Raw genomic sequence first — 22,676 nt, forward strand, 5'->3', positions numbered from 1 at the left:
AATAGTATATTAATAAGACCTCATCCACATTGCAAAATCTTTCATTAACTTTAAATACTATTATTGTGCAACACTAAGAATGTATCCAAGCTTCTCTTGTGCATTTTGTATCACTTATAAATATGAGAGAATATCTGAAAACATCTGAAAGGCCAAGTTACCCACATAGGCTCCCCGTAAGATTTAGAACTGTGCATGATTTGGATTCAAAATCACTGGGGGATCTACAAATAGAGAAGACCCTCTTACTGAAGAGTTTAGCAAGGATGGCAATGCAATGAGAGAAGCTCTGTGGAATGGGAAGGACCAACATGCACATCCCAATTTCCCCTCAAGAAATTCAGGGAGACCAGCACAGAAACCAAAGCAGGTGTTTTAAGCAAAATGCATTTGTACTTTTTTACCTGTGAAAAGCCTCTATTACTCAACAGATTCAATGTGGTCTACTGAACCTATCTGATACATATGGATCTCTCCCTGTACAAATGTCAATCGGGCATGGATTGACTTCAGCAAGTATTAATCTCTGAGCCAGCTTTATGCCTACAAAATTAAAGCATGCCATGGGCAAGAGTTACAGTATATCCATAGTAGCTGGATGACAGTATATCCATAGTAGCTGGATGTGAAAGGCTTGGCCTGGGAAACAAGTACCAATGGCCATATTCAGATGCAACAATAACTCAACTTTAAGCCAGAGGCTATTGCAATAATGCCAATTTCAACTAAACTTAATGAAGATTAACCACAATTTAGGGTTTGGTGCAACGCAAAATTGTGATTCATTGGTGATAGCAGTAAAAGTTTCTGATCTTGTCTTTAGTGTATGCTAGAGGTTTTGGCCTGAGAACACACAATCTTTTGATTTATTCACATAAAAAGCCACAGATTATCATCTTTTGTCCAAAATAAATATTTCCAGCCTGACATGCCATCAATGAAATAAATTTTTTAAAAAACTGACTATTTAAAAAACTGACACACCTCTTATTAATTTCCTCTAAACTAACTCCTGAGTACAGTAAATATCCTTAGGTCAAGGCAACAAGAAATAACCAAACTTTACAACAAACCTCTATGAAGGTGAGAAAATATTTTTCAGAATAGTTGTAGCTTACTATTTCCAAGTAAGACAAGTGTATGGAAAATAGTTTGTTGAGAAAATCTCTAATATTTGAACTTCTAAGTCTGCCAAAACCAGGCAGATCATATTACATGAACTATGGATATAACAGTTGAAGAGCTAAGTCCAATGTTAGTTTTACCTAGATAAAATAAATGAAATCATATTTATTTTCAGTGGATCTAATGTAGGTAGGACTACCACTGGATTTTGAGCCACTTATATTACATGCAAATTTCTATAAATTAACAAGATTCTATTGCAGATCTATAGCTATGCCAAACAAACACACATAACCAGAAGCATGATGCCAAACAAAAAATAAAGTAAAATAGGCACAACATCTACCGGGAACTTGTATAAATAAGTTAAAGAAGTCTAAGGTTGTTAATAGCAAGTAGAATCCAGAAGTCAGGTTTCAGATTAGTTACATTACACCTTTTTGGTGCTCTACTGTAACAAACAAACAAACAAATTAAAAAATCCTGTCATAAAAATTAAACTTGTTAGATGTATAGGTAAATTTGAATAAGCATAGAACAATCCAGATACAGTATAAGATCCAATTCTTAATATTGTTGTTTTGTTGGGAAGTATTCAGAGGAATACAGTAAATGTCAAAGGATAGCAGGAGCAACCTCACATATGGCATTTTTTGCAGTACACCTGCAAATAGAGATGGGGTGGGGTACATAAATCAGGATATTTCCTTCTATCAAGAGACAGAACACCCCATGCAAACATCACATCTGTGTTTCAAAATAAATAGGTAGTATCATAAAAGTAGATCAAATATGTCTATTTCAGAAAAAAGACATGTAACCTTAAAACACCTTGAGAAAGTGCAACATACATATCTTTTCTCTAAAACAACCAAATATATTATGTTGCCAGATAATGAGGCTAAAATCACACACATGCTTACATGAGAGTAAGCACTACTAAAATCAGTAGAACTTTCATCTGACTATAGATGTACAGGAGCGAACTGTTACAGTTTAATCTTATATATGACCCCATTTCCCCTTAAAAATAAACAATCTATACTTTAAAATTTTCCTCCCTTCCCCTTAAAAATAGAATCAACTACAATTCTGGGTATACATATCTGAAAACAAGTGGTACTTCATAGTAAACATGTTAGGATGAGGACATAAGCTCTAACCAGATGTTATAATGTTGGGATCAGGGTCAGAAAGGAATAGAGTAGAATAACAGATGTACTACAGCTGTATGTATGAAAGCCCAAATGTTATTAATGAAACATCTTCATCTACACCTGTATGCTGCTTAGGTACTAGCTATGAGAATTTGGGGTTGGGAACTAAAATAATAAGAGGATCAATGCAAAAGATTCATGAGTTTCCAGATTTGGGTGCAATTTTTAAACTTAAAAAAATCTACCAAGATCCAGGGTTTAAAGCACACATGCAGAAACAAGAAACACAGGGGATCCAAATACATCTACACACATTTTTGGACATTTCTGCTTTCCTAAAATGCAAGAGGCATGTTAAATCATGAGAAGTTCAGGAGGGTTGTTTTGCCAAAGCTCTTCACCCCACACCCTTTCTTACCTGATAATGTCATCATTGTGCCCCAGGAAAAATTTCTGGCTATGCTCTCTGGTGTTATAAACCACCCCGACTCCAGCCACGAAGTAAACCACTTCCTTGCCCGCTGTGTAGTACAGGTTGTTGCGGCACTGATGACCCCTATACCCATACACCCACTCCAGACGGAGCTGGCTTCTAGGAGCTGTCCGATCCGCCATGATAATCAACCCCCCTCCCCAGAAGCACACGGGGGAAAAACTGGTGCTACCCCCCCACCCCCACGTTCCTTGCCTTTCCCAGTTTTCGCTCTTGCAAATGCTGTCAATTCCTGCTTGGCTGCCAAGTCTTCCGGCTGCACTTTCTGATGCTGATGATTTTCAGTGAAAAATGCATCCAGGCAGAGTCCTGCTCTGCCGCTGCTTCAGCTACGGCTGCTGCTGCTTTTGCTACTGCCGAACCGCCACCATAATCTTCTACTGCCAAAGATGAGCAGCTGCTGCTTTCCCACTGTTTTCCAATCCAGACAACTTGGGAGGGGGGGGACATTTACAGAGGCAGATCAGTGCAGTATGAAACTATATATGTCAGTTCATTTTGAAAGAGGAAAAGCTTCTGTGTTCAGTCACCAGGTGCAGATGAATGGTGTTGTGCATATCCTTATTGCATCTTCTGAGTTTCTTCAAATAAGAAAGTCAATGCATTTCAAATATGCTTATCAACTTTAACGGTGTGAAAAAGTGCAGAAATTATCTTGTTCTTTTTAGCTGAACTTCATTTTGTGACTGGGCATAGCAATCTTCTATGGATTTTCATCATAATAATTGGCAACTTACTGCAAAAACAGGAAATTTTGGGAGTTGGGGGAGAAGAAGGACACATTTTATATTTAAAAATATTCTCAAAAATGTACTTTTAATAATTAAAAAAAACAGAAAAATTCATCACCTATGCTGAAAAGGGAACAAAACAAAACAAAAAAAGGAAACTTAAACAGTGCTAAAACTGCTTTTGTATATAGCTGATTAATGAAGTGGTGCTTATTTGTAAAATAAATTTATTAAACATTTGGTACGATGCACACTGTCAATCAAAATAGTACACTTGTTTTGCTCCTCTCCTTTTTCCATGTCAATAACCGAATGTTTAGGGTATTATGATCTTGCTTTCCCACACCTGCTCTAACAACAGAGCACAACATAACAACAGCTCTAACAAAATTACAGTATTTTAAATAAACTTAGACACTACAGAACAACAGTATCACAGAGGGATGCAGAGGAAAATGCAACCCATACTCACACCGTATTACTATTGTCTTATAATAATTAATAAGATATAAAAAAAAAGCAGTGATGAACTCTAAGGAAAGAGGAGGAGGGGAGAGCTGTCACTAGGTGGTTATATAAATTAGACTACACAGCCACTATGTAATTGCTTATAACAGTGTTCCTTTGTTTATGCTGGCCTTACTGTGGCATATCTTGGACAACCTGTGGGTGTTGAAGGGCTGCCAGTTTGGCTATCAATGGTTGGTATTTGTAACCATTCTCTGCTGTAAACATAAATGAGCCATTCCTCTGTCTGACCCATCTCTTTCCTTGACAGCATCTCCCTCAGTTTATATGCTTTCCATGCCTCAACCTCCAGATTCCAGTACACAGGGACAGGCCAGTAGCCCCACTCAGAAAAAGGTTCAGAGCTTACAACCTTGTTCCTTCCCTCAGTACTAAAACAGTAGGTGCTACTTCACTGTGAAAATCCAGCTACCCCATTCCATGCGATAACTGACAAGTTTGCAAATAAAAATGAGGTGTGAGTAAGGATAGGAGGCCAAGTGGAATTTCAAATTGAGAGTGGCATTCAGTGAGTCTATAAAATGCTGGGAAAAGTTTAGGGCAATAGGAAAAGAGCAAGACCAAATATGAGATGGACTGGCTCGATAAAGGAAGCCACAGCCTTGAACCTGGAACAGCTGAGCAGGGCTGTTGACAATGGGACTTTTTGGAGATCACTAATTAATGTTGTGTTAAGTGCCTTTAAGTCAAAACCAACCTACAGTTACTCTATAGGGCTTTCAAGGTAAGGAAGATATTTAAGGAGTGATTTTACCAGTTCCACACTCCCAGTGAGCTTCCATGGCTGAGAGGGGGTTTGAACCCAGGCCTCCTGAGTCCTAGTCCATCACTCTATCTGCTACACCACACTGGGTATTACTAATCATAGGGCCCCCAAAAGTCAGAAGCAATGTGATAGCACATAACGTTACCAACAAGATGTATCTATAATAAGAATCTAATAATCTGAGCACAAAGTCCATAGACTCCAATGTTCTTACTGAAAAGCACAAAGCTATGCAGTAAGAATTTTCAGATTTACCCTCACAACTGCAGTTCCTTATGGTGCTTCATTTATCCCACCCTGGGTAGGAACGTTAACTGAACTGGATATCAGTGTTTTGGTACAGAGGCCAGCAATAAATTATTCAAAGTAACAAATAAATAGTACAGTTAAGGCTAACCAAAGACTTTCATTAAGGAAACTCAAACAAAACTTGATTGTCTGAAGTCTGGGAAGTACTGGATTTGTGGACAGTTAACATAGTGCCAACAACACAGTAGCAGAGGGAAAGGATGGAGAAGGAGAGTAGCACTGTCACAGAGGAAAATACAAACCACAAGCCCAATCTAGAACATGTATACCCTAGAGGCAAGAAAAGGTAATCTGATCAAACTCTACAGTCAAAGAGACAGTCCCTTTGGGAGTGTCTGATGATGTTATACTCTGGCAACACAAAAAGAGCATATTGCCCCAATGGAAGGAAGACTTTGTGTGGTAATGGAGTACATCTGTGACCTGACACAGTGAAAGCTGTATTTCTCTCACAGAAAAATATGCATCAGAGTCTCCCAAGCAAGAATGAGAAAATGCTGGATTTCTTCTTAGTAGAAATTATTCAGGCATGTAAGCTGTAGTATCTCTGTGCTTCAATATTGAATAGATTTCAGGTACCTCTCACAGCAAGAGTAAGCTGACTTCAGGCTTGTCTTACTTTTCACTGGAAGCCTGTTGTCGGGCACGAATACACTATATACCTATAGCACAACTCTATGGACATTTTTTTGGAAGTAAGGCCTCTAGTAGGAAAGTTTCATGTTGGAGTCTTTGATTTAAGGAATAAAAAGCACCCTGACTGTCAAAGCATGTCACGAAATTCTATTTCAATAACCAAACTGAGTTTGCAGTCCAGTCAAGAAAATTCCACTTCTGGTTTTCCCACAAATCTCTGTCCACCACACTATGGCATGCTGGCCTCTCTATTAAATGACATAGTACTGGGAAAAGGAGGCAAATTTAGTGTTTCAGTTTTCCAGTGTGAAAATAAGTGTGCCAACGCTTAAACTGCCTCAGAAGATTTGCCCTCTGCTACTCTGGAGTCTTTTATATTAACAGAGGTGGAAAAGATTGTGTTGAGTGACAAATTGAGTGAGGGGGCAGGTACCCTGCTCTTGCTTCAGAGACACTCCTCTTCTGATTGACAGCCCAATCCTTTACTGTTAACTCAGAAGTAAATTCAGTAGTGTTTAATGGTCCTTAGAATTAAAGCTTGCACAGAATAGTGGCTAAAAGACAGAGTTATAGTAAGAAAGTCCACAGTTTAATTATCACTCGTGCCAAAAATGTAGTGGATGGTCTTGGGAAGGTTACCGTGAGTTACCCTTTCTCAGGTTCAATCCAATCTGCAATATGGGGATATTAACACCAGGACCTCTCGTAGGGATATTTTAAGGATTATGACAAGATAATGTAAATGAAAAACTCTGAATTTTACAAAGCTCTATATAAATGCTTAATATCAATTTGTTATCATCATTACTACTTCACACATCTGAACACTAAGGCATTGACATTACTTAGCAGGCTTCAGGACTGAGCCTTTGAGCTGTGAGTGAACCTTAGAAAAACCAAGAAAATGTCATGGAGACTAACACCCCAAATTTAAAGCTTGATTCTATTTCCCTTTCCTATCAGATTTTTAGCTTTAACCTTCAAGTTCCTTTGGAGGAAGGACCTGTTATAAGAACAACAAAAGAAATACCCAGCTGGATAAGATCAAGCATCAATTTAGTAACTAGATTCTAATTTAGTATGCATTTTTCTCATTGTGCTATTTAGTGCCTCTCCAGCAGTTGGCACTGATGTGCTGTCTCCAAAGCTGGAGGTTGCATATCTTCATCCTCACTAACATTATCTCCACCAAAGTTTGTCTAATCCTGTGGTTGTTGTGGGTTTTTCGGGCTCTTTGGCCGTGTTCTGAAGGTTGTTCTTCCTAATGTTTCGCCAGTCTCTATGGCCGGCATCTTCAGAGGTCCTCAGAACACAGCCAAAGAGCCCGAAAAACCCACAACAACCATTAGATCCCGGCCGTGAAAGCCTTCGTGAATACTTTGTCTAATCCTCTTTAAAATTTAACTAAATGGTCTAGTGGCCATCCCACTGCAAAAGAATCACATGTTCTGTGAAGGGCTTTGACTGTCTTCCCAACCAGTTTCACTGGACATCTCAGCATCTCATATCCCAACAAGTTTCACTGGACAAACATCTCATATCTTGGAAGGGGGAGAAGACTACCATCCACTTTCTCTGTGATGTTTTCATGTGCCATCAAGTTGCTTCTGATTTATAATAACCCTATATATGTGATATTCAGAGGTTCTATCATCAACAATCCTGCTCAGGCCTTGCAAACTAAAGCTCATTACAGTACTTTCTTTATTGAGTTAATCCATTTCATATCCCGTCTTCCTCTTTTACTTCCATCTTCCACTTTTTGTAGTGTTATTGCTTTTTTTCCCTACCAATGAGTCTTACCGCTTCAGTTTAGTCATTTTATAATGGGAAGTCTGGGTTTATTTGATCTGTATTCTGTGCCATCAAACGACATCCATTTCTTAAGAACTGAATCAAGCCACATTCGTTGAAAACCCTGGTTTTCAGGGTTGTCACAGTATATGAGATATTCAAAAGCTCATTTATCATGACCACTGCCACTGAGTTTCCATGACTGAGCAGAGATTTGAACCCATCTCACTTGAATCCTAACCTATCACTCTATCCACAGCACACAGGCTCTACAGATTTGATCTAGAACTGATTCCTTTGAACTGACCTTTGGGAGATCTGGATTCCCATTCCCCTTCAGACATAAAACTAATGATCCAAAATTTCCCAAATGCCAATTCAATGGAGCTTACTCACAACAAAATGTATATGGAATTTCAGCCTAAATGGCAGAATTATACGTTTATAGTACTGTACTGCATACAGCACAAAGGTCCCCAGGGGCAAAGTTGTGGTGCTATAGACCAAGGGCATACTATGGCATTCTCAATTACTAAATGGCTTGATAGCTCTGTGGTTCGGGTATATGGCTGTGGAGTTTGATTCCCCCACTGTGCCAGCCTGTGTAGCTTTGGACAGGCTGCACAATCCCAGGGCACCTCCAGCAGAAAGGAAGAGTAAAACACTTCTGAGTATTCTCTACCTAGAAAACCCTGAAAAGGCTTGCCGTAAGTCAGAATTGACAGCACATGATTATTATTATTATTAATAGTTATAATTATTTTATCTGTTATTAAATACAGATATGAAAGCTAGACAACAACCAGAAAAAAGAAGATTCATTCCATTTATGATATTAAAGGAGAGCTTTACAGTTACCATTCAGACAGGAGACTGACAGGGTGACCTTGCATCACTTCTGCTTTCTCTCTGCTTAACCCACCCGGCAGGGCTGTTATGAGGATAAAACAGGGAGGAAAGCAGACTTACACACCACCATGAGTTCACTGGAGGAAAAGCATGCTATTACGTCAAATAAATAAATAAATAAACAAAGACAGGCATTTTGCTGCCCAAGGTAGAGAAATGGTCCACCCCTCCCCCAATTCCATGGTGGTTATAAATCTCCCTTCAACATTTGCTGCAGAAAATCCCAGAAATGCCTCCATCGCTATGAGATTTAGCACGCTAACTGCTTTTTTTGCTTTTGGACTGGGCCATGAGGGATGGGGGCGTTTAGCCCCTGCCTGAGGCTTACTTCTGAGTAGACCTACGGGCAAGGACGGCACTATCCAAAGCCTGAGACTCAATGTACCAGTGAGGGGGGGTGAGAAGCACCCTCTCGACGATTCGCTCGTCGCCACCCTCGGAAGCGCCCTGGCTCCGGCTTAACACTCCATTACACCCACCAACATGGATTAAGAACCACAAGAAGAACGGTAAGAACAACATCAGCCACCGCACAACCAACCCCACCCAAGACAGTGATTCGACTGTCACCTGTCAAGAGCAGAAGCAATGCCTGGCGCCCTGAGGAAGGAAAAGAGGAGGAGGAGGAGGAGGAAAGCAAGCGACAGCATCACAAGGCGAACGAGCCGCCCTCCTTTCCCCTCCTCTCTTTCCCTCCGCCTCAGCTTCTCCCTCAGCGCGGCAGAGCAGCGCATCGCTCCGCTTCCCCGCCCTGCCCTCAGCACGTCTCCTAGGCAGCCCTGACAAGAAACCGCCTCATCACTCGACGAGCTGGGCGGGAAACCGACGACGACGTCACCGCCTCGCCCCAGCAGCTGGTGAATCCCCTTGGAAACCCCGCAGCTTGAGGCGTCCGCTCAGCCCCAAAGGTTTTTTTACGAGGCTCACGGTAGTTGTAGTTCAAAGGACTCTGAGGTGCTCTGCGAGCGAGGGCGCTGTGGAACTACAAGTCCCAGAGGGCCACGCGCCGTTACCCGCTCGTCCTCTCCCCGCCCTGAATTTCTCCTCATCCCGGCCCTAAAACATCCAGCTCCCGCGCTGCTTTTATGCTGTCGCTTTGGCGACGGGCTGAGGCGCTGCTTCCCCGGGGCTTTATTTTAAACGGCAGTTTGTGGATAGCAAGGGAGTCGAAGCACGCAATAAACGGATTAATCAAATGTAGCGTTGCAAGCCTGTTTATCTTCTAGTCCCAAATTAAAACGTGGCTTGTTATACCTCTTAAGAAGATACACAAACACACATTTTCTCTCTCTCTACCGTGTGTTTACGAAAATAAGACCTAACCTGAAAATGAGACCTAGTATGATTTTTCAGGATGCTTGTAATATACCCCCAAAATGAGCCCCAGTTAAATGAAACTCCACCCGCCACCCTTGTGCAGCAATCAGAAGACATGACTATTTGAATAAATGTATATTGTCCATGAGAAAAATAAAACATTCCCTGAAAATAAGTCCTACTGCATTTCTGGAGCAAAAATTAATATAAAAACCCTGTCTTATTTTCAGGGAAACACAGTATATATATGGACTATGGGGTGGGCACAAAGTAAACGATGATCTACTGGTAGATTTACGGATGATGGGCAGGGCGTTGAAAAGCATCCTCATTGCGCCTCTAAAAGATAATTTTAAAAGGAATGTTTATTTTTATTTAAAACATTCCCCCCACCCGCCTGCCTTTGTCCTTAAGGAGGACCAAAGATGGCTTCCATTACACAAAGACAATATTTAAAGCTTAGAAACCTTTCTTCTCAGACAGGCTTTCCCTTACTAACTGCCAGTCTGAGAGGGGTTTTGTGCTCTGTTGCTTTTAAATGTGTTTTTAGTATTGATCTTGTTCATCATTTTTAACGTGATACTTGTTTAATTCTTTTTAAACAATTTTACACTTTTAGTGATGTGAGCCACCTTGGATCCTTTTGAGGAGAAAAGGGGTAAAATATTTTAAATTAAATAAATAAAGACAATAAATACTATAAATACTAAGAAAAAAATAGAAATCAAACAAACACCACAGTAAAAGATGGTAAAGACAGCATGAAGGAAGCAAAACTTCAATGGAAACCCAGATTTGGGCTTTTTAGGTGTGAGAAAGACGACTACAAATCCAGTGTGGGTGCTGAAAACAAACACTGGGGCAAACTGGCTCTCAGGCAACAACCAAAAATGCAGTCCATAACCTCTGACCTTCCTCATAGGGTTGTTAGCTGTAAGAGTGGGGGAAAGCCTGGTCAAATAGGTTGTCTTGTGTTGGTTGGCAGGAGAGAAATGTAACAAAACAAAACAAAAACTTATTAGGAGATATATCCTACTGAATACAACAGGACTTGCCTCTGCATAGACATCCACATAGACATATGTAGGACTATCCATTGAAGAATGATCTCACTATTAACTTAATCGGGATTGATCCTGTTACATGCTATGTGCCATCATGTAGCTTCAGATTTACTGGGATGCTGGAAGGGTTTCCAAGTATATTAAATGTTCAAGGAATGATTTAGCATTGCCCCCACCCCGTCTGGCATGAATAGAGTGGTGGAGGGTTCAAATCATAGAATAATTAAGTGGGAAGGGGCCTGTGGTCCAAATCTCCACTTGACCATAGGAACTCACTGGGGAATTGGAACTAGTAAAACCAGTAAATCCTTAAATACGTCACCTTGAAGCCCTATTAGAGTTACTATAGGTTGGTTCCAATTTGATGGCACATAATCACCACCATGGTGCTGGAGGAGACTCTTGAGAGTCCCCTAGACTGCAAGGAGAACAAACCTTTTCCAAACACTTATCCATTTAAGTCATTCATATTTCAAAGGTCTCAGCTTTGGCTGAATTGGGCTTTGACTTTCCTGACACTTTCTTGTCTTGTTTATATAATGACCTTTTCAAAAACCTTTTAGTCTCATCAAGTATTATAATATCAGGAAGCTGAGACATATACGTATTGGTCTGGACATGGATGCTTTAAGATTTTTGACTGATCTTGATTGACTGCAAAAGTTTATAACCAGATAACTAAGCCATCTATGTAGGCAGAGCATGAATAGTGACAGGGTAAAACAAAAAGCTAATTTCCTGTTCTGTTAAAAAAATAAATTGTGAGCATAAGTGCACACCCTAAAGTGGCTTTGGCAATGTAAAGAGGTCTAGTCACCTGTCTCTTTGCATGGTGACCCATGTGACTAGTCATGTGCCCTGCTGTATAAGCAGGCAGGCATCTCTAGACTTTTCTGCATCACTGCAGCCACTTCCACATTTATAGTGGAACACATGATGTGTTGAACAGCATACTGGGCAAAATACGTGATGAGTCTGCAATGTAATACAGCAATTATAACAGCAATTACAAAAGACAAACCTGAAATGTAATAGGCAATACAGAACAAGACTAACATAAACAAGAGTATACATGTTTTTGCCCTTATCCACAGATTCCAACTAGTCCTCATATAGGCAAAGTATTGCCACTTAAGACAGTTTCCATATTGTGCTCTGGTGATTTATTATACCTAATAAACTGTGTTAACATTATGCAAGTGACCTGTTGGGTGTCTGCTCAAATTATTTATTTATTTATTTATCGATTTATATGTATATTCATTTATTTATTTTTCAATTGATGTGCTGCCCATCTAGCAAATCATTACTCTGGACAGGATACAAGAAAAGAATCCTATGAATTATGAAATTACTCTAAAACACTAGGTAAAGGTAAAGGTTCCCCTTGACAATTTTTGTCCAGTCATGTTCGACTCTAGGGGGCGGTGCTCATCCCCGTTTCCAAGCCATAGAGCCAGCATTTTGTCTGAAGACAATCTTCCGTGGTCACATGGCCAGTGCGACTTAGACACGGAACACTGTTACCTTCCCACCGAGGTGGTCCCTATTTATCTACTCCCATTTGCATGCTTTCGAACCGCTAGGTTGGCGGGAGCTGGGACAAAGCGACGGGAGCTCACTCCGCCGCATGGATTCGATCTTACGACTGCTGGTCTTCTGACCCTGCAGCACAGGCTTCTGCAGTTTAGCCCGCAGCACCACCACATCCCTCTCTCTAAAACACTAGACTATTCCAAATATAAATAACACAAACCAAGAGGTCAGCAAATAATATTTTTCCAAACGTACAAAGTGATATTCCTCTCCTTCTTCCACTGTCCTAATAGGGGAGAACTTCTCCAAAAGCTTCCCTAAACAGCTGTTTTTAGGTGCTGTTTAGAGACGCAGAGGGAGGGTGCTTGCCATAACGGCTGCAAGAGAACATTCCACAAGTGGAGCGCCAGTGCTGAGAAAACTTGGTTTCTAGTTGACATTTCTTCTTAATGTGTTAATATCCACAAGTTGTGAAGTCTGAGAGCTAGGTCAAATGGGCAGCTGAACTAGGCAGATGTCCAGATTATGACTTATTTGCAAATTGTGCTTGAATTCAAAGAGGTGTGAAATACTTGTGTGAAATACTTAAATTACATGATCTGATACTCCATTATTTGTTCAGAAGAAATAAGATTTCTATTATCTCAAAGGCATCTGGTCTGATTTGGTTTCCTTACAGACTTAGTGGTGTGGGGACAGCTTTAAAAAAAACCCAACATGCTGATTTGGTTTCATGTCATCGCACATTAAAAACATCATATAGCTACGCTATATAGCTAACCTATAGAACAGCCGATCCAAACCTGATACTGTACTATCCAAATGTGCTGAAGTGCAACATCCCACTACTTCTAGTCACATGACTGTGGGATGTGGTAGAAGGTATAGTCTGAAGACTATCTGTTGTAGGGAAAACTAAGCTCGAAGATTTACATGTCAGTTGATTTAGAACTCCATCTCTCCTCCCACTTTCGATACAGACCTCAGAGCACTCAACATCTTCTGGGACTCTCTTGTCCCCGGTTGCTAAGGGCAAGCTTGTTGCAAGTAGAAACAATACACTTCAGAGCAAACAAGCTTTGTCTTTAGGACTTATCTCTGGGAATGGGCCAGAGTTGCATGGAGACATGCAGATTACAAAAGGTGTTGCTATTTATGTATTTTTACCCTCCCCAACGGTTGTTGGTAAGAATGTCAAAGTGCCTACTCCTTTTACAGCTCTGTAAAGCTTGAAAGCTTCCCAAATTGTTGCTGTAGATTTATCCTGTAATGGTAAACAGAGTGAATGAAGAATATGGTTATTTCTTCTTCTTCTGGAGGAGCTGCATGTTCTAAACAAGAGATATATTTCAGATTTGTAAGGCCCAGTCCAGTGATCAATTTTCAATGACTGCTGCAGCATTTAGGATTTGGTGTGTGTTTCCTACGCCTGCAGTTCTGAGGACCAGGAAATTGGCGTAACTTCAGGGATGCCCTGGTGCTAGCGTGGTTCTGTGAACTGGGCTGAGGCTGAACAGAGCTAGAGACATGCTGGGGAAATCATTCAGACATTCCTTCGTCCCCTACAAAAATTGTCAGCATCAGTTAAAACACTCTGATCAAGTCTAATGAGGAAAAAAGTACATTGCCTGCCCATCTTTGACTGCTCTGCCGCCACTGTTGCAATAGAAAAAAATAGACTTGTATTAAACAGAAGCTAATAAAAACACACCCACACATATATGAACCCATGAACTTCTCAAAGATTGGGCACTGAAGAACACTATCTGTGACTGTATAGGCTCTCGTTCTGTTTTCAGGGCCACACAAGTCATCAGCGCAACAGGAGGAAAGGAAAAACCAAGCACAGAAGGGGTTTTGGGGAGGTGGCAGAGGGCATTAGTATGACTCCCAAAATCCCTCAGCCCACATGGCTAATGACAAGAGGAAGCACATCCAAATAAGAAATGGGTACTTAGTGGCTTGGAAGTAGATGGTCTGAAACCACGTATGAAAAAATAGCAAAACTGAAGGAAGGACAGGTGCATGGGCTTTGCCTAGCAGTTCGAAAGCACGTAAAAATGCCAGTAGACAAATAGGTACCACCTCGGTCGGAAGGTAAAAGCATTCCATGTCTAGTCACGCTGGCCACGTGACCACGGAAATTGTCTTCAGACAAAAAAACACTGGCTCTTTGGCTTGGAAACGGGGATGAGCACCACCCCCTAGAGTCGGACACGACGGGACTAAATGTCAAGGGGAATCTTTACTTTTACCTTTACTCTACTTGGCTTTAGAGAACATATTTGAGGTTCCAGGAAAAATTATGTGAGTAGAAAGTAGGAATGTTACAAGAAATCACAGAATTTCTCATTCTTCGCAATCTTCCAAGGCTTGCCATGCTGAGACTTCACATGCCTCTTCAAATAAGAATCTACTCTCATTTTATTGTTTTCTTTGCTGTTTGTTGCCTGTTGAACTGCACAGGAAATTGACAGTTTCCATAGGGCTTGATATCTCTAATGATGAATCCTGCACAGGAAATATGCAATACTGGGCAACAATTATAACAGGCCTCCACAGCTTGGTGTATCTTTTGATGTTTCCGGGTGAACCCTGCGGAGGAATGGTTTTTCTTCTACGCTTTACAGGAGAATCACAGACAGGAAATATGTCATTCTGTGCAGGAATTGTAACAGTTGTGCACAACGTGGCATTTCCCCCCCAGAAAAATGTGACCACAAACCTTTTGAGAAATCCCATAAGATTTCCCACAGGATTTCTCAAGGGAAAAGTCTGTGCTGAAGAACTTCACTGCAAGCAGAAAAGAGAGAGGTGTTTCCTTGGTGTCTCTGTGACACCACAAGATTCATATCCCTACCAGAAAGGGTAACAATCCTAACCTTTAATGAAGAAAGAAAAAGTTGAATGGCTGCCAGACGTTTCAACAATACTGATCTACCAAGGAGCTATTTTATTTCCTCAAAAGCGTTTTTTTGGGGGAGGTTTACTGACACAAGAGTGTTAGATGCTGTCTTATGCTGAATTGGACATTTATGATTATCTCACTGTACCTGAGTAACAGTGTGGGATAAAATGTTTATTTATTTATTCATTTATTTATTTGATTTTTATCCCGCCTATCTGGACCAACAGTCCACTCTAGGCAGCTTACAATATAAAATCAGAAAATAAAAACCGTATCAAATACATAATAATACAAAATAAAATAAAAAATAGAAGAGTAAAGGAAAATCAAGAATTGGCTGGAGGGAAGGCCTGGATAAACAGCCATGTTTTTAATTGGGTTTTAAAAATGCCCAGTGTACAAAGATGTTCTCTACTGAATAAAGTTATTGAACCTACTAGAAATGGCAGCAGTTCTTCATGACTTGGGCCAGAATTGTTTCACAGCCTTGCCTGGAGGAATGAATCTGGAACCTCCTGCATGTAAAGCATGCACTCCAGCACTGGCTACAGCCCCCTGCGCCCCTCTCCTCTCATACATGATACTGAATCTCCCACCTTGGATTCAGTCTCATGTGAGATCACTAACAGATTAACCGTGGTGGAGCACCTGATTTGCATGCAGAATATCCCAGGCTCGACCCTTAGCCTCCCGAAGGAAGGTTGTGAAAGAATTTCACCAAAAATCCTTTAGAACTTGAATCTGGAGATGCTCCTAAATCCAGTCTGACAAGACGATTCTTAGTGAGTTCACACAGATCCCTTGATTACTTTGATAAGTAAGGCAAGTAGTGTGATCCCACTTCCCATCTCTAAATCCTGATTTATATGTCAACTGTGAATGAAAGTAGGAGAATGGCTTTAGGCATTGATGAAAATGAACAAGGCTGTATATTGTCCCCCAGCTTATTTAACCTATATGCAGAATACATCATGCGAAAGCCTGGCCTGGAGGAATCCCAAACCGGAATTAAGATTGCTGGAAGAAGTATCAACAACCTCCGATATGCAGATAATACCACTCTGATGGCAGAAAGTGAGGCGGAATTAAAGAACCTTGTAATGAGAGTGAAAGAGGAGAGTGAAAAAAACGGTCTGAAACTCAGCATCAAAAAAACTAAGATCATGGCCACTGGTCCCTTCACCTCCTGGGAAATAGAAGGGGAAGATATGGAGGCAGTGACAGATTTTATTTTACTGGGCTCCATGATCCCTGCAGATGGAGACAGCAGCCACGAAATTAAAAGACGCCTGCTTCTTGGGAGGAAAGCGATGACAAATCTTGACAGCATCTTAAAAAGCAGAGACATCACCTTACCAACAAAAGTCGGAATAGTCAAAGCTATGGTTTTTCCTGTTGTGATGTATGGAAGTGAGAGCTGGACCATAAAGAAAGCAGACCGCCGAAGAATTGATGCCTTTGAATTGTGGTGCTGGAGGAGGCTCTTGAGAATCCCCTGGACTGCAAGGAGAACAAACCTATCAATTCTAAAGGAAATTAACCCTGAGCGCTCACTGGAAGGACAGATCCTGAATCTGCAGCTCCAGTACTTTGGCCATCTCATGAGAAGAGAAAACTCCTTGGAAAAAACCTTGTTGTTAGGAAAGTGTGAGGGCAAGAGGAGAAGGGGACGACCAAGGATGAGATGGCTGGACAGTGTCTGCGAAGCAACCAACATGAATTTGACACAACTCCGGGAGGCAATGGAAGATAGGAGGGCCTGGCGTGCTCTGGTCCATGGGGTCACAAAGAGTCGGACACGACTAAACGACGACAAAAATGAACAAGTAATACACAAGACACAAGGATGCAACAGAACAAACGCTTACATAAAATCCTTTGTATTTATATTGGACGCAACAAGGAAGCCTGAGACCCATTACGTGTTTGTTTTTCCTTCCAAATCAAGGGTTGGAGGTAATTTATTTTCCCAACAAGGGAGAGCAGGAAGAACGAATCAGAATAGATCAGAGTTAGTTTTAAAAGCATTTAATGACATAGCATATATTTAACAGATAGGGTAAAAGTCTAGAGGTACAGTTCCATACAACCGAAAGCCAGTTTCCAGTACTACGCTGACTACAGGCCCAGTCACTGAGAATTCATTCCTATTAAATGTATTTTTGTTTGATTGTGCAGTAAGATGAAAATTGTTCATTACAATAGTTACAGTGACAGAGAAATGCACACTATGTATCAAAGAGCAAAGGTAATGTAGCAAAATTATAACACAGTGCAGCAGCTGACAAGCAAGTTAACCATTGGAGCAACGTTACTTTTTTTCCAGTAAATGCTTCAGTTCCACTTTTACACTTAATTGATGATTTTAAAGGGTTTTTTTAATTATACATCTAGTTTTATTATACTTTTTTTACTAGAATTATCTGAAACGTACAATATAATGTATTTCAGCAAAATAAAAAAAAATTGAAATTACAGATTATTTAAAACCGTTATCAGTATGCTAAGTCCTTCTTGTCCAAACCAACATTCTTAACTGTCGTTGCTGGATGCAGGGTGGGGCTGGGGGGGGGTAAGCATCACAATTGTGTTAATAATAATAATAAAATGCTTGGATACAAATGGTTTTGGTCTGTAAGTTAATGCCGAGCTGCACTTTTATTACGGTAAAGAGAATACGCTACCCTTTCATTACAGGCTAGATTCGCAGTGGGGAGAATCAAGTAGTCAAGACTCAGCGCAACCACCTCAGATGGAAGTGAGAAAAAAAAAGCATGTTTATTTGTCTCCGATGGGCGTATTAACTTTGTAAGCACTGCTGCCTTGCATACCAATAACACGAAGTGGGGTTTTGTTTTTCCAAGACAGCCTCAAAAAATTGAGGAACAGTTTAAATAGTAAGATCTAATCTACATTAACTTCATTTTTTTAAAAAAAAAGAGAGAGAAAGAGGAGGGGGGAAATTAGGAAAAAGGGAAAGAAAGAAACTGGTGTCCTAGCTTACTCAGAATCTGCCCAATGCACCTCAGACTTTTGTAACTTTAGAATCTTTTTTTTTGTTTATTTTTTAAAAAAATGCTCTATAAATAAAAAAAAATTAAATCACACTGAGGAACATTAGGCACGGAGAGTAATGTATTGGTTCTGAGCTTGCATGCTGGAATTCCACTGGAACGGTTGGAGAAGTGCAGCGTGAACAGGTAAGCAGGTAAGTTCACTTCTTTTTCCCGAAAAGGCTGAATCTCTTCTCTTTGTCTTTCTCCTTGTCTTTCTCCCGCTTGCCAGGACTGGACTCACTGGTTATTGTCACGCTGGCCGGCAGGGTCTGGGCACGGCTCGTGGCTGGGGTGCTCTGTGTGCTTGTGGAAAACTCGGCTTTGTCCGAGGAGATGGCCAGAGTGATGGCCTGGATCCATGTGTTCATTTCCTCCTTAAAAGAAACATGAGCGACAAGCCATTTATTTATTTATTCATTCATTCATTCATTCATTCATTCATTCATTCATTCATTCATTCATTCATTCATTCATTCATTTATCCATCCATCCATCCATCCATCCATCCATCCATCCATCCATCCATCCATCCATCCATCCATCCATTCATTCATTCCATTTATACCCCACCTATCTGGTCATATTGACCACTCTAGACACTTTCATTCAACGGCACTTTTCGGAAGTGTTTTATGCCTTTGTCGATGTTAACTGACTTCTGAGATGTTAAAAGGTGCAGCAATGTGCTGATGAGCTGAAGAATGGAGTGTTCACCTAACAGGGCTGGGAGAGAGTCTCCCATTCCAGAAAATGGGGATCCCTGAACATAGGAAAGTGACTTGTTTCATAGGTGGGCACATGTTCCTTCCAGCCCAGTTCCTGTTAACAGGAAATCTGAAGTCATGGAACTGAATCTGCCCCTTCCTATGTTTTTGGGCCACACTCCTTCTCCATGGCACAATCTGTTGGGGACTTCCTACCTTTTGTACCAGAGTTTTCTCCTTTCTAAAACATTGCAACAACTTTCCTAAGGCTTTAGTTCCTTGCAGAGATAAGAACTTAAAGCTAAAACATGATAGTATTTTTGCCCCCACCCTTTTGCCTTTGGCTTTACCCCAAACAGTAATGCAGTCCTTAATAGCTTCCTTGAAAGAGAATTTACCTTTTGGACTGAAAAAAAGTCAATGCATTCATAGATTCTATTTATATCCTGTTTTTCTCCCAAGAACACGACTCATGATACTTTGCACTCGATTTACTGTCCACTTTGACTGGCAGTTGTTCTCCGAGGCTCTTATAGATCACCTAATGATTGATTCCTTTTGTTTTAGATGCCAAACATTGCATCTCCCACCATCTGCATGCACCCTGTCAGCTCAACAAGTTTTTTCTCTTGCTTTCATCTTGAGGTCTGGTGGAAGAATCTTCCCTCCTTCGCCCAATTTTTAAAAGGATTTTTAAAATTTCAGATCCTCGCTCTGTATGGCTTTGCCTCCTAGAAGCGACAGTTGCCACCTCAACAGAGAAAGGTCACAAGACAGGCCTGGGGCACAAAACATTGAGCAGTTACCTTGAAAATAAATTATAATGTAGTGTGGAATTGGGAGAGGAGTCTAGAACAGACATTCCCCTTAGCTAAAAAACTGTATGCACTCCATCACAACTGAGATAATGAAGGTCAAGAATCTGCTGTAAGGATGCTAATAATGTAGTAACACATACAATAGCATAGCATGGTGAGAGTATAACGCTAGTAACAGGAGAGTTCTTTTAGAAAAATGAAAAGAGGAGAAGGAACAGAAACTTACATCATCTTTGGCTTGGAAGAGGTACTCATTGCCGTCAGTTAACCTGAAATTCAGAATGACAAATTTGTATTAGAATCAAGTGTGGACACTGCTCCTGTCATCCAGGAAGGAGCAACAGAAACCGAAGCCCTTATTCTTGCATTAATAATCTCACTTGAGAATCCTTGCCGGAATAGGTACCACCTACACCGCGTCCTCTTCCTTGATTGAGGAGGGCCCACCTACCTTCCGATTCTTCTTCACGCACTACAAACCAGTTGGGAGTGTTCTAAGTTGGAGACTATGTTGAGTAGCCCTTATTCCAGCAAATTAGGTACAGTATGTCTGAGGCCACATCCAACACAAGGCTGCGTTTCTGTGGCAGCAATACCGGTTCTTGGGCTCCAAATGTCTCTTATATCATAATTTCAAGTAAGAAGAAAGATTCTGCAAGTTGCTCCCATCTACATTAAAGGATGGTGTGCCTCTTTATTTGAGTTATGGTGATCCTTTCCAGGGTTTTCTAAGTAGAGACTGCTCATAAGTGGTCTACTAGTCTCTTCTTGGGGGGGGGCTTCCTGGGGCTATGCAGCTTGCACAGGCTGGCTCTTCTCTCTGGAGGCACAGCGCGGAATCGAACCCCCAACCTCTGGCACCACAACCAGATACTGTACCTCAAACACTGAGCTATCCTGCCATATCTGCTGGTTCAAACTAAAGGTTTATTTCATCTAGTATTTTGTTTTCCATAATGCTTTATCAAATATGTTTGGGAAGCCTATAAGCAGAACAAGAAAAGACCTGGGGATACAGAACAGATTGTCATTTTGATTTGTCTTATTTTTCATGGAACCATCTGAATCCTTCTCAAATCAAGAGCACTGAGAGAAATCCTTGGGTCTCCAAAATGTTCATATCATTTTGGCAAGCAAATAAATGTATAAAACTTATTTATAAATTTATATACCCATATGACAGGCGCCAAATTGTACATAGACAATATGGTACCCTCCATATTGGTTGTCTTACAGCACCCATCATCTCTATTGTGACTATTAGAATTTTCTTTTCCAGTTGTCATCAGAAGCCTTATGGGCGGTCATGTGAAAGTGAGTCACAGTAAAATGATACACAGTAGTGTATATTGTACAGAAACCCTTGCCCCAAGAGTTCCATGCAGCTCCTACGGTGGTGATGTGTTTTGTCACTGCTTCAAAAGAAATCTGCTTTGGTGGCTCTGGGACTTATCTGGCCTTTGAACTGTCATTTGCTCCTTGGCTTCTTTGTTTTCGTCCCGATTGTTTTATCCACCAGTTTATTCTTTAATCTGTAGCTATAAGCTTCTTTGAACAGTGCACAGGAGCAGACAGAAAAAGAGGTGTTTGAGTGTGTGTGCATGTTCAAAATAATAAAAAGGAGTACAATAAACCCCAACCACTCAATCTGTCTTGAGCTTCCTATGATTCTGTGTTGACACTAAAAAACAACACAAGATTTGTTTTAAAATACCAACTCTCAAATACCAACTTTGCTTATTTGTTTCTAGAGCTTATGATTACAAAGATCCATCAGTGTATGAAGGTGGAGCTTCAGAACTTAGAAACTTCCTGGTCCCACTTCCTGACAACTAAAGGCAAAATAAGTGCAAAGCGTGGGAAGAAGCAAGATCTGCAGAATCAGCTTTCCAAAAGAAAATCGTGCTACTCTGCTCAATACGATCCATCAAAACAGGTCATGGAACAGGGAATGCTTGGGACCAGGCAGAGACTGGAATTTTTTTAAATTTTTTTAAATTGTGACTACAAATCCCAGAATCTCCCAGCCACGGCTACTGATTGGGAGTCTCTAGAAACAGTAAAGTTTCTAAACTCTGGATACAACATATTGATTTGACACATCTGAATTTGATTTCAGGACCTACTGTCTCTGAAGTTGGATATTCTACATATGTGAAACAGTATAACAGTAATGGTTGTTGTGGGTTTTTCGGGCTCTTTGCTGTGTTCTGAAGGTTGTTCTTCCTAATGTTTTGCCAGTCTGAAGACGCCGGCCACAGAGACTGGCAAAACGTTAGGAAGAACAACCTTCAGAACACGGCCAAAGAGCCTGAAAAACCCACAACAACCATTAGATCCTGGCTGTGAAAGCCTTCGTGAGTATAACAGTAAGTTGGGCCTATAAATCTACAAACTAGTGTGTTTATTTTGTTTCTTCCGAGTCATCTAACTGGGGAGGTGGCACATTTCCTTGTGACAAGGCTATGTTGTACTTAGGAGAACAGACCCTGTTAACTGCCAAAGGCCCAATTAATTGCCTAAAAGAGTGTGTCCGCTGTACCCCTGGACCTTCTCCAAGTGATCCCCCCCAAAAAAAAGCTCTTGTGAGCTAGCATGCTCCCCATAAACTATCTGGGCACCACACACTTTAAAGCATGACAGAATTGAGTAATGTCATGAAATAATGAAAAGAATACAAAAACACAAGACACAGTGAAATATATAACTGGAGGCTCTGGCTTCAATGGTACAGATGCAGAATTCTCCCAAGCATTTAGTGTTAACGTTAAGCAAGATGCTGTCTTTCAAGCACTACTCACCTTTCTCTTTAAAAAAAAGTTAAC

General features: G+C 40.7%; 2 protein-coding genes across 12 annotated transcripts in view; both read right to left on the bottom strand.

Annotated features, from left to right (window-relative positions):
- Positions 1–9,142, bottom strand: part of EML6 (EMAP like 6) — a 184,638-nt gene extending 175,496 nt beyond the window's left edge. For all 5 annotated transcript variants that reach the window (XM_072987358.2, XM_072987351.2, XM_078382311.1 and 2 more), the window contains exons 1-2: positions 9,019–9,142; positions 2,701–3,511 (exon numbers count right to left, since the gene is read on the bottom strand). In XM_072987358.2, coding sequence (XP_072843459.2) covers positions 2,701–2,897 — 197 coding nt within the window. In that variant the 5' untranslated portion in view covers positions 2,898–3,511; positions 9,019–9,142. The remainder of the gene's footprint in view (positions 1–2,700; positions 3,512–9,018) is intronic.
- An 8,143-nt stretch (positions 9,143–17,285) lies between these two features.
- The window catches only part of SPTBN1 (spectrin beta, non-erythrocytic 1), a 243,093-nt gene continuing 237,702 nt past the window's right edge, over positions 17,286–22,676 (bottom strand). For all 7 annotated transcript variants that reach the window (XM_072987493.2, XM_078382288.1, XM_072987500.2 and 4 more), the window contains 2 exons: positions 20,078–20,120; positions 17,286–18,703 (listed from right to left, as the gene is read on the bottom strand). In XM_072987493.2, coding sequence (XP_072843594.2) covers positions 18,488–18,703; positions 20,078–20,120 — 259 coding nt within the window. In that variant the 3' untranslated portion in view covers positions 17,286–18,487. The remainder of the gene's footprint in view (positions 18,704–20,077; positions 20,121–22,676) is intronic.

The sequence above is a fragment of the Pogona vitticeps genome, chromosome 1 (assembly GCF_051106095.1).
Source record: "Pogona vitticeps strain Pit_001003342236 chromosome 1, PviZW2.1, whole genome shotgun sequence".
NCBI lineage: Eukaryota > Metazoa > Chordata > Lepidosauria > Squamata > Agamidae > Pogona > Pogona vitticeps.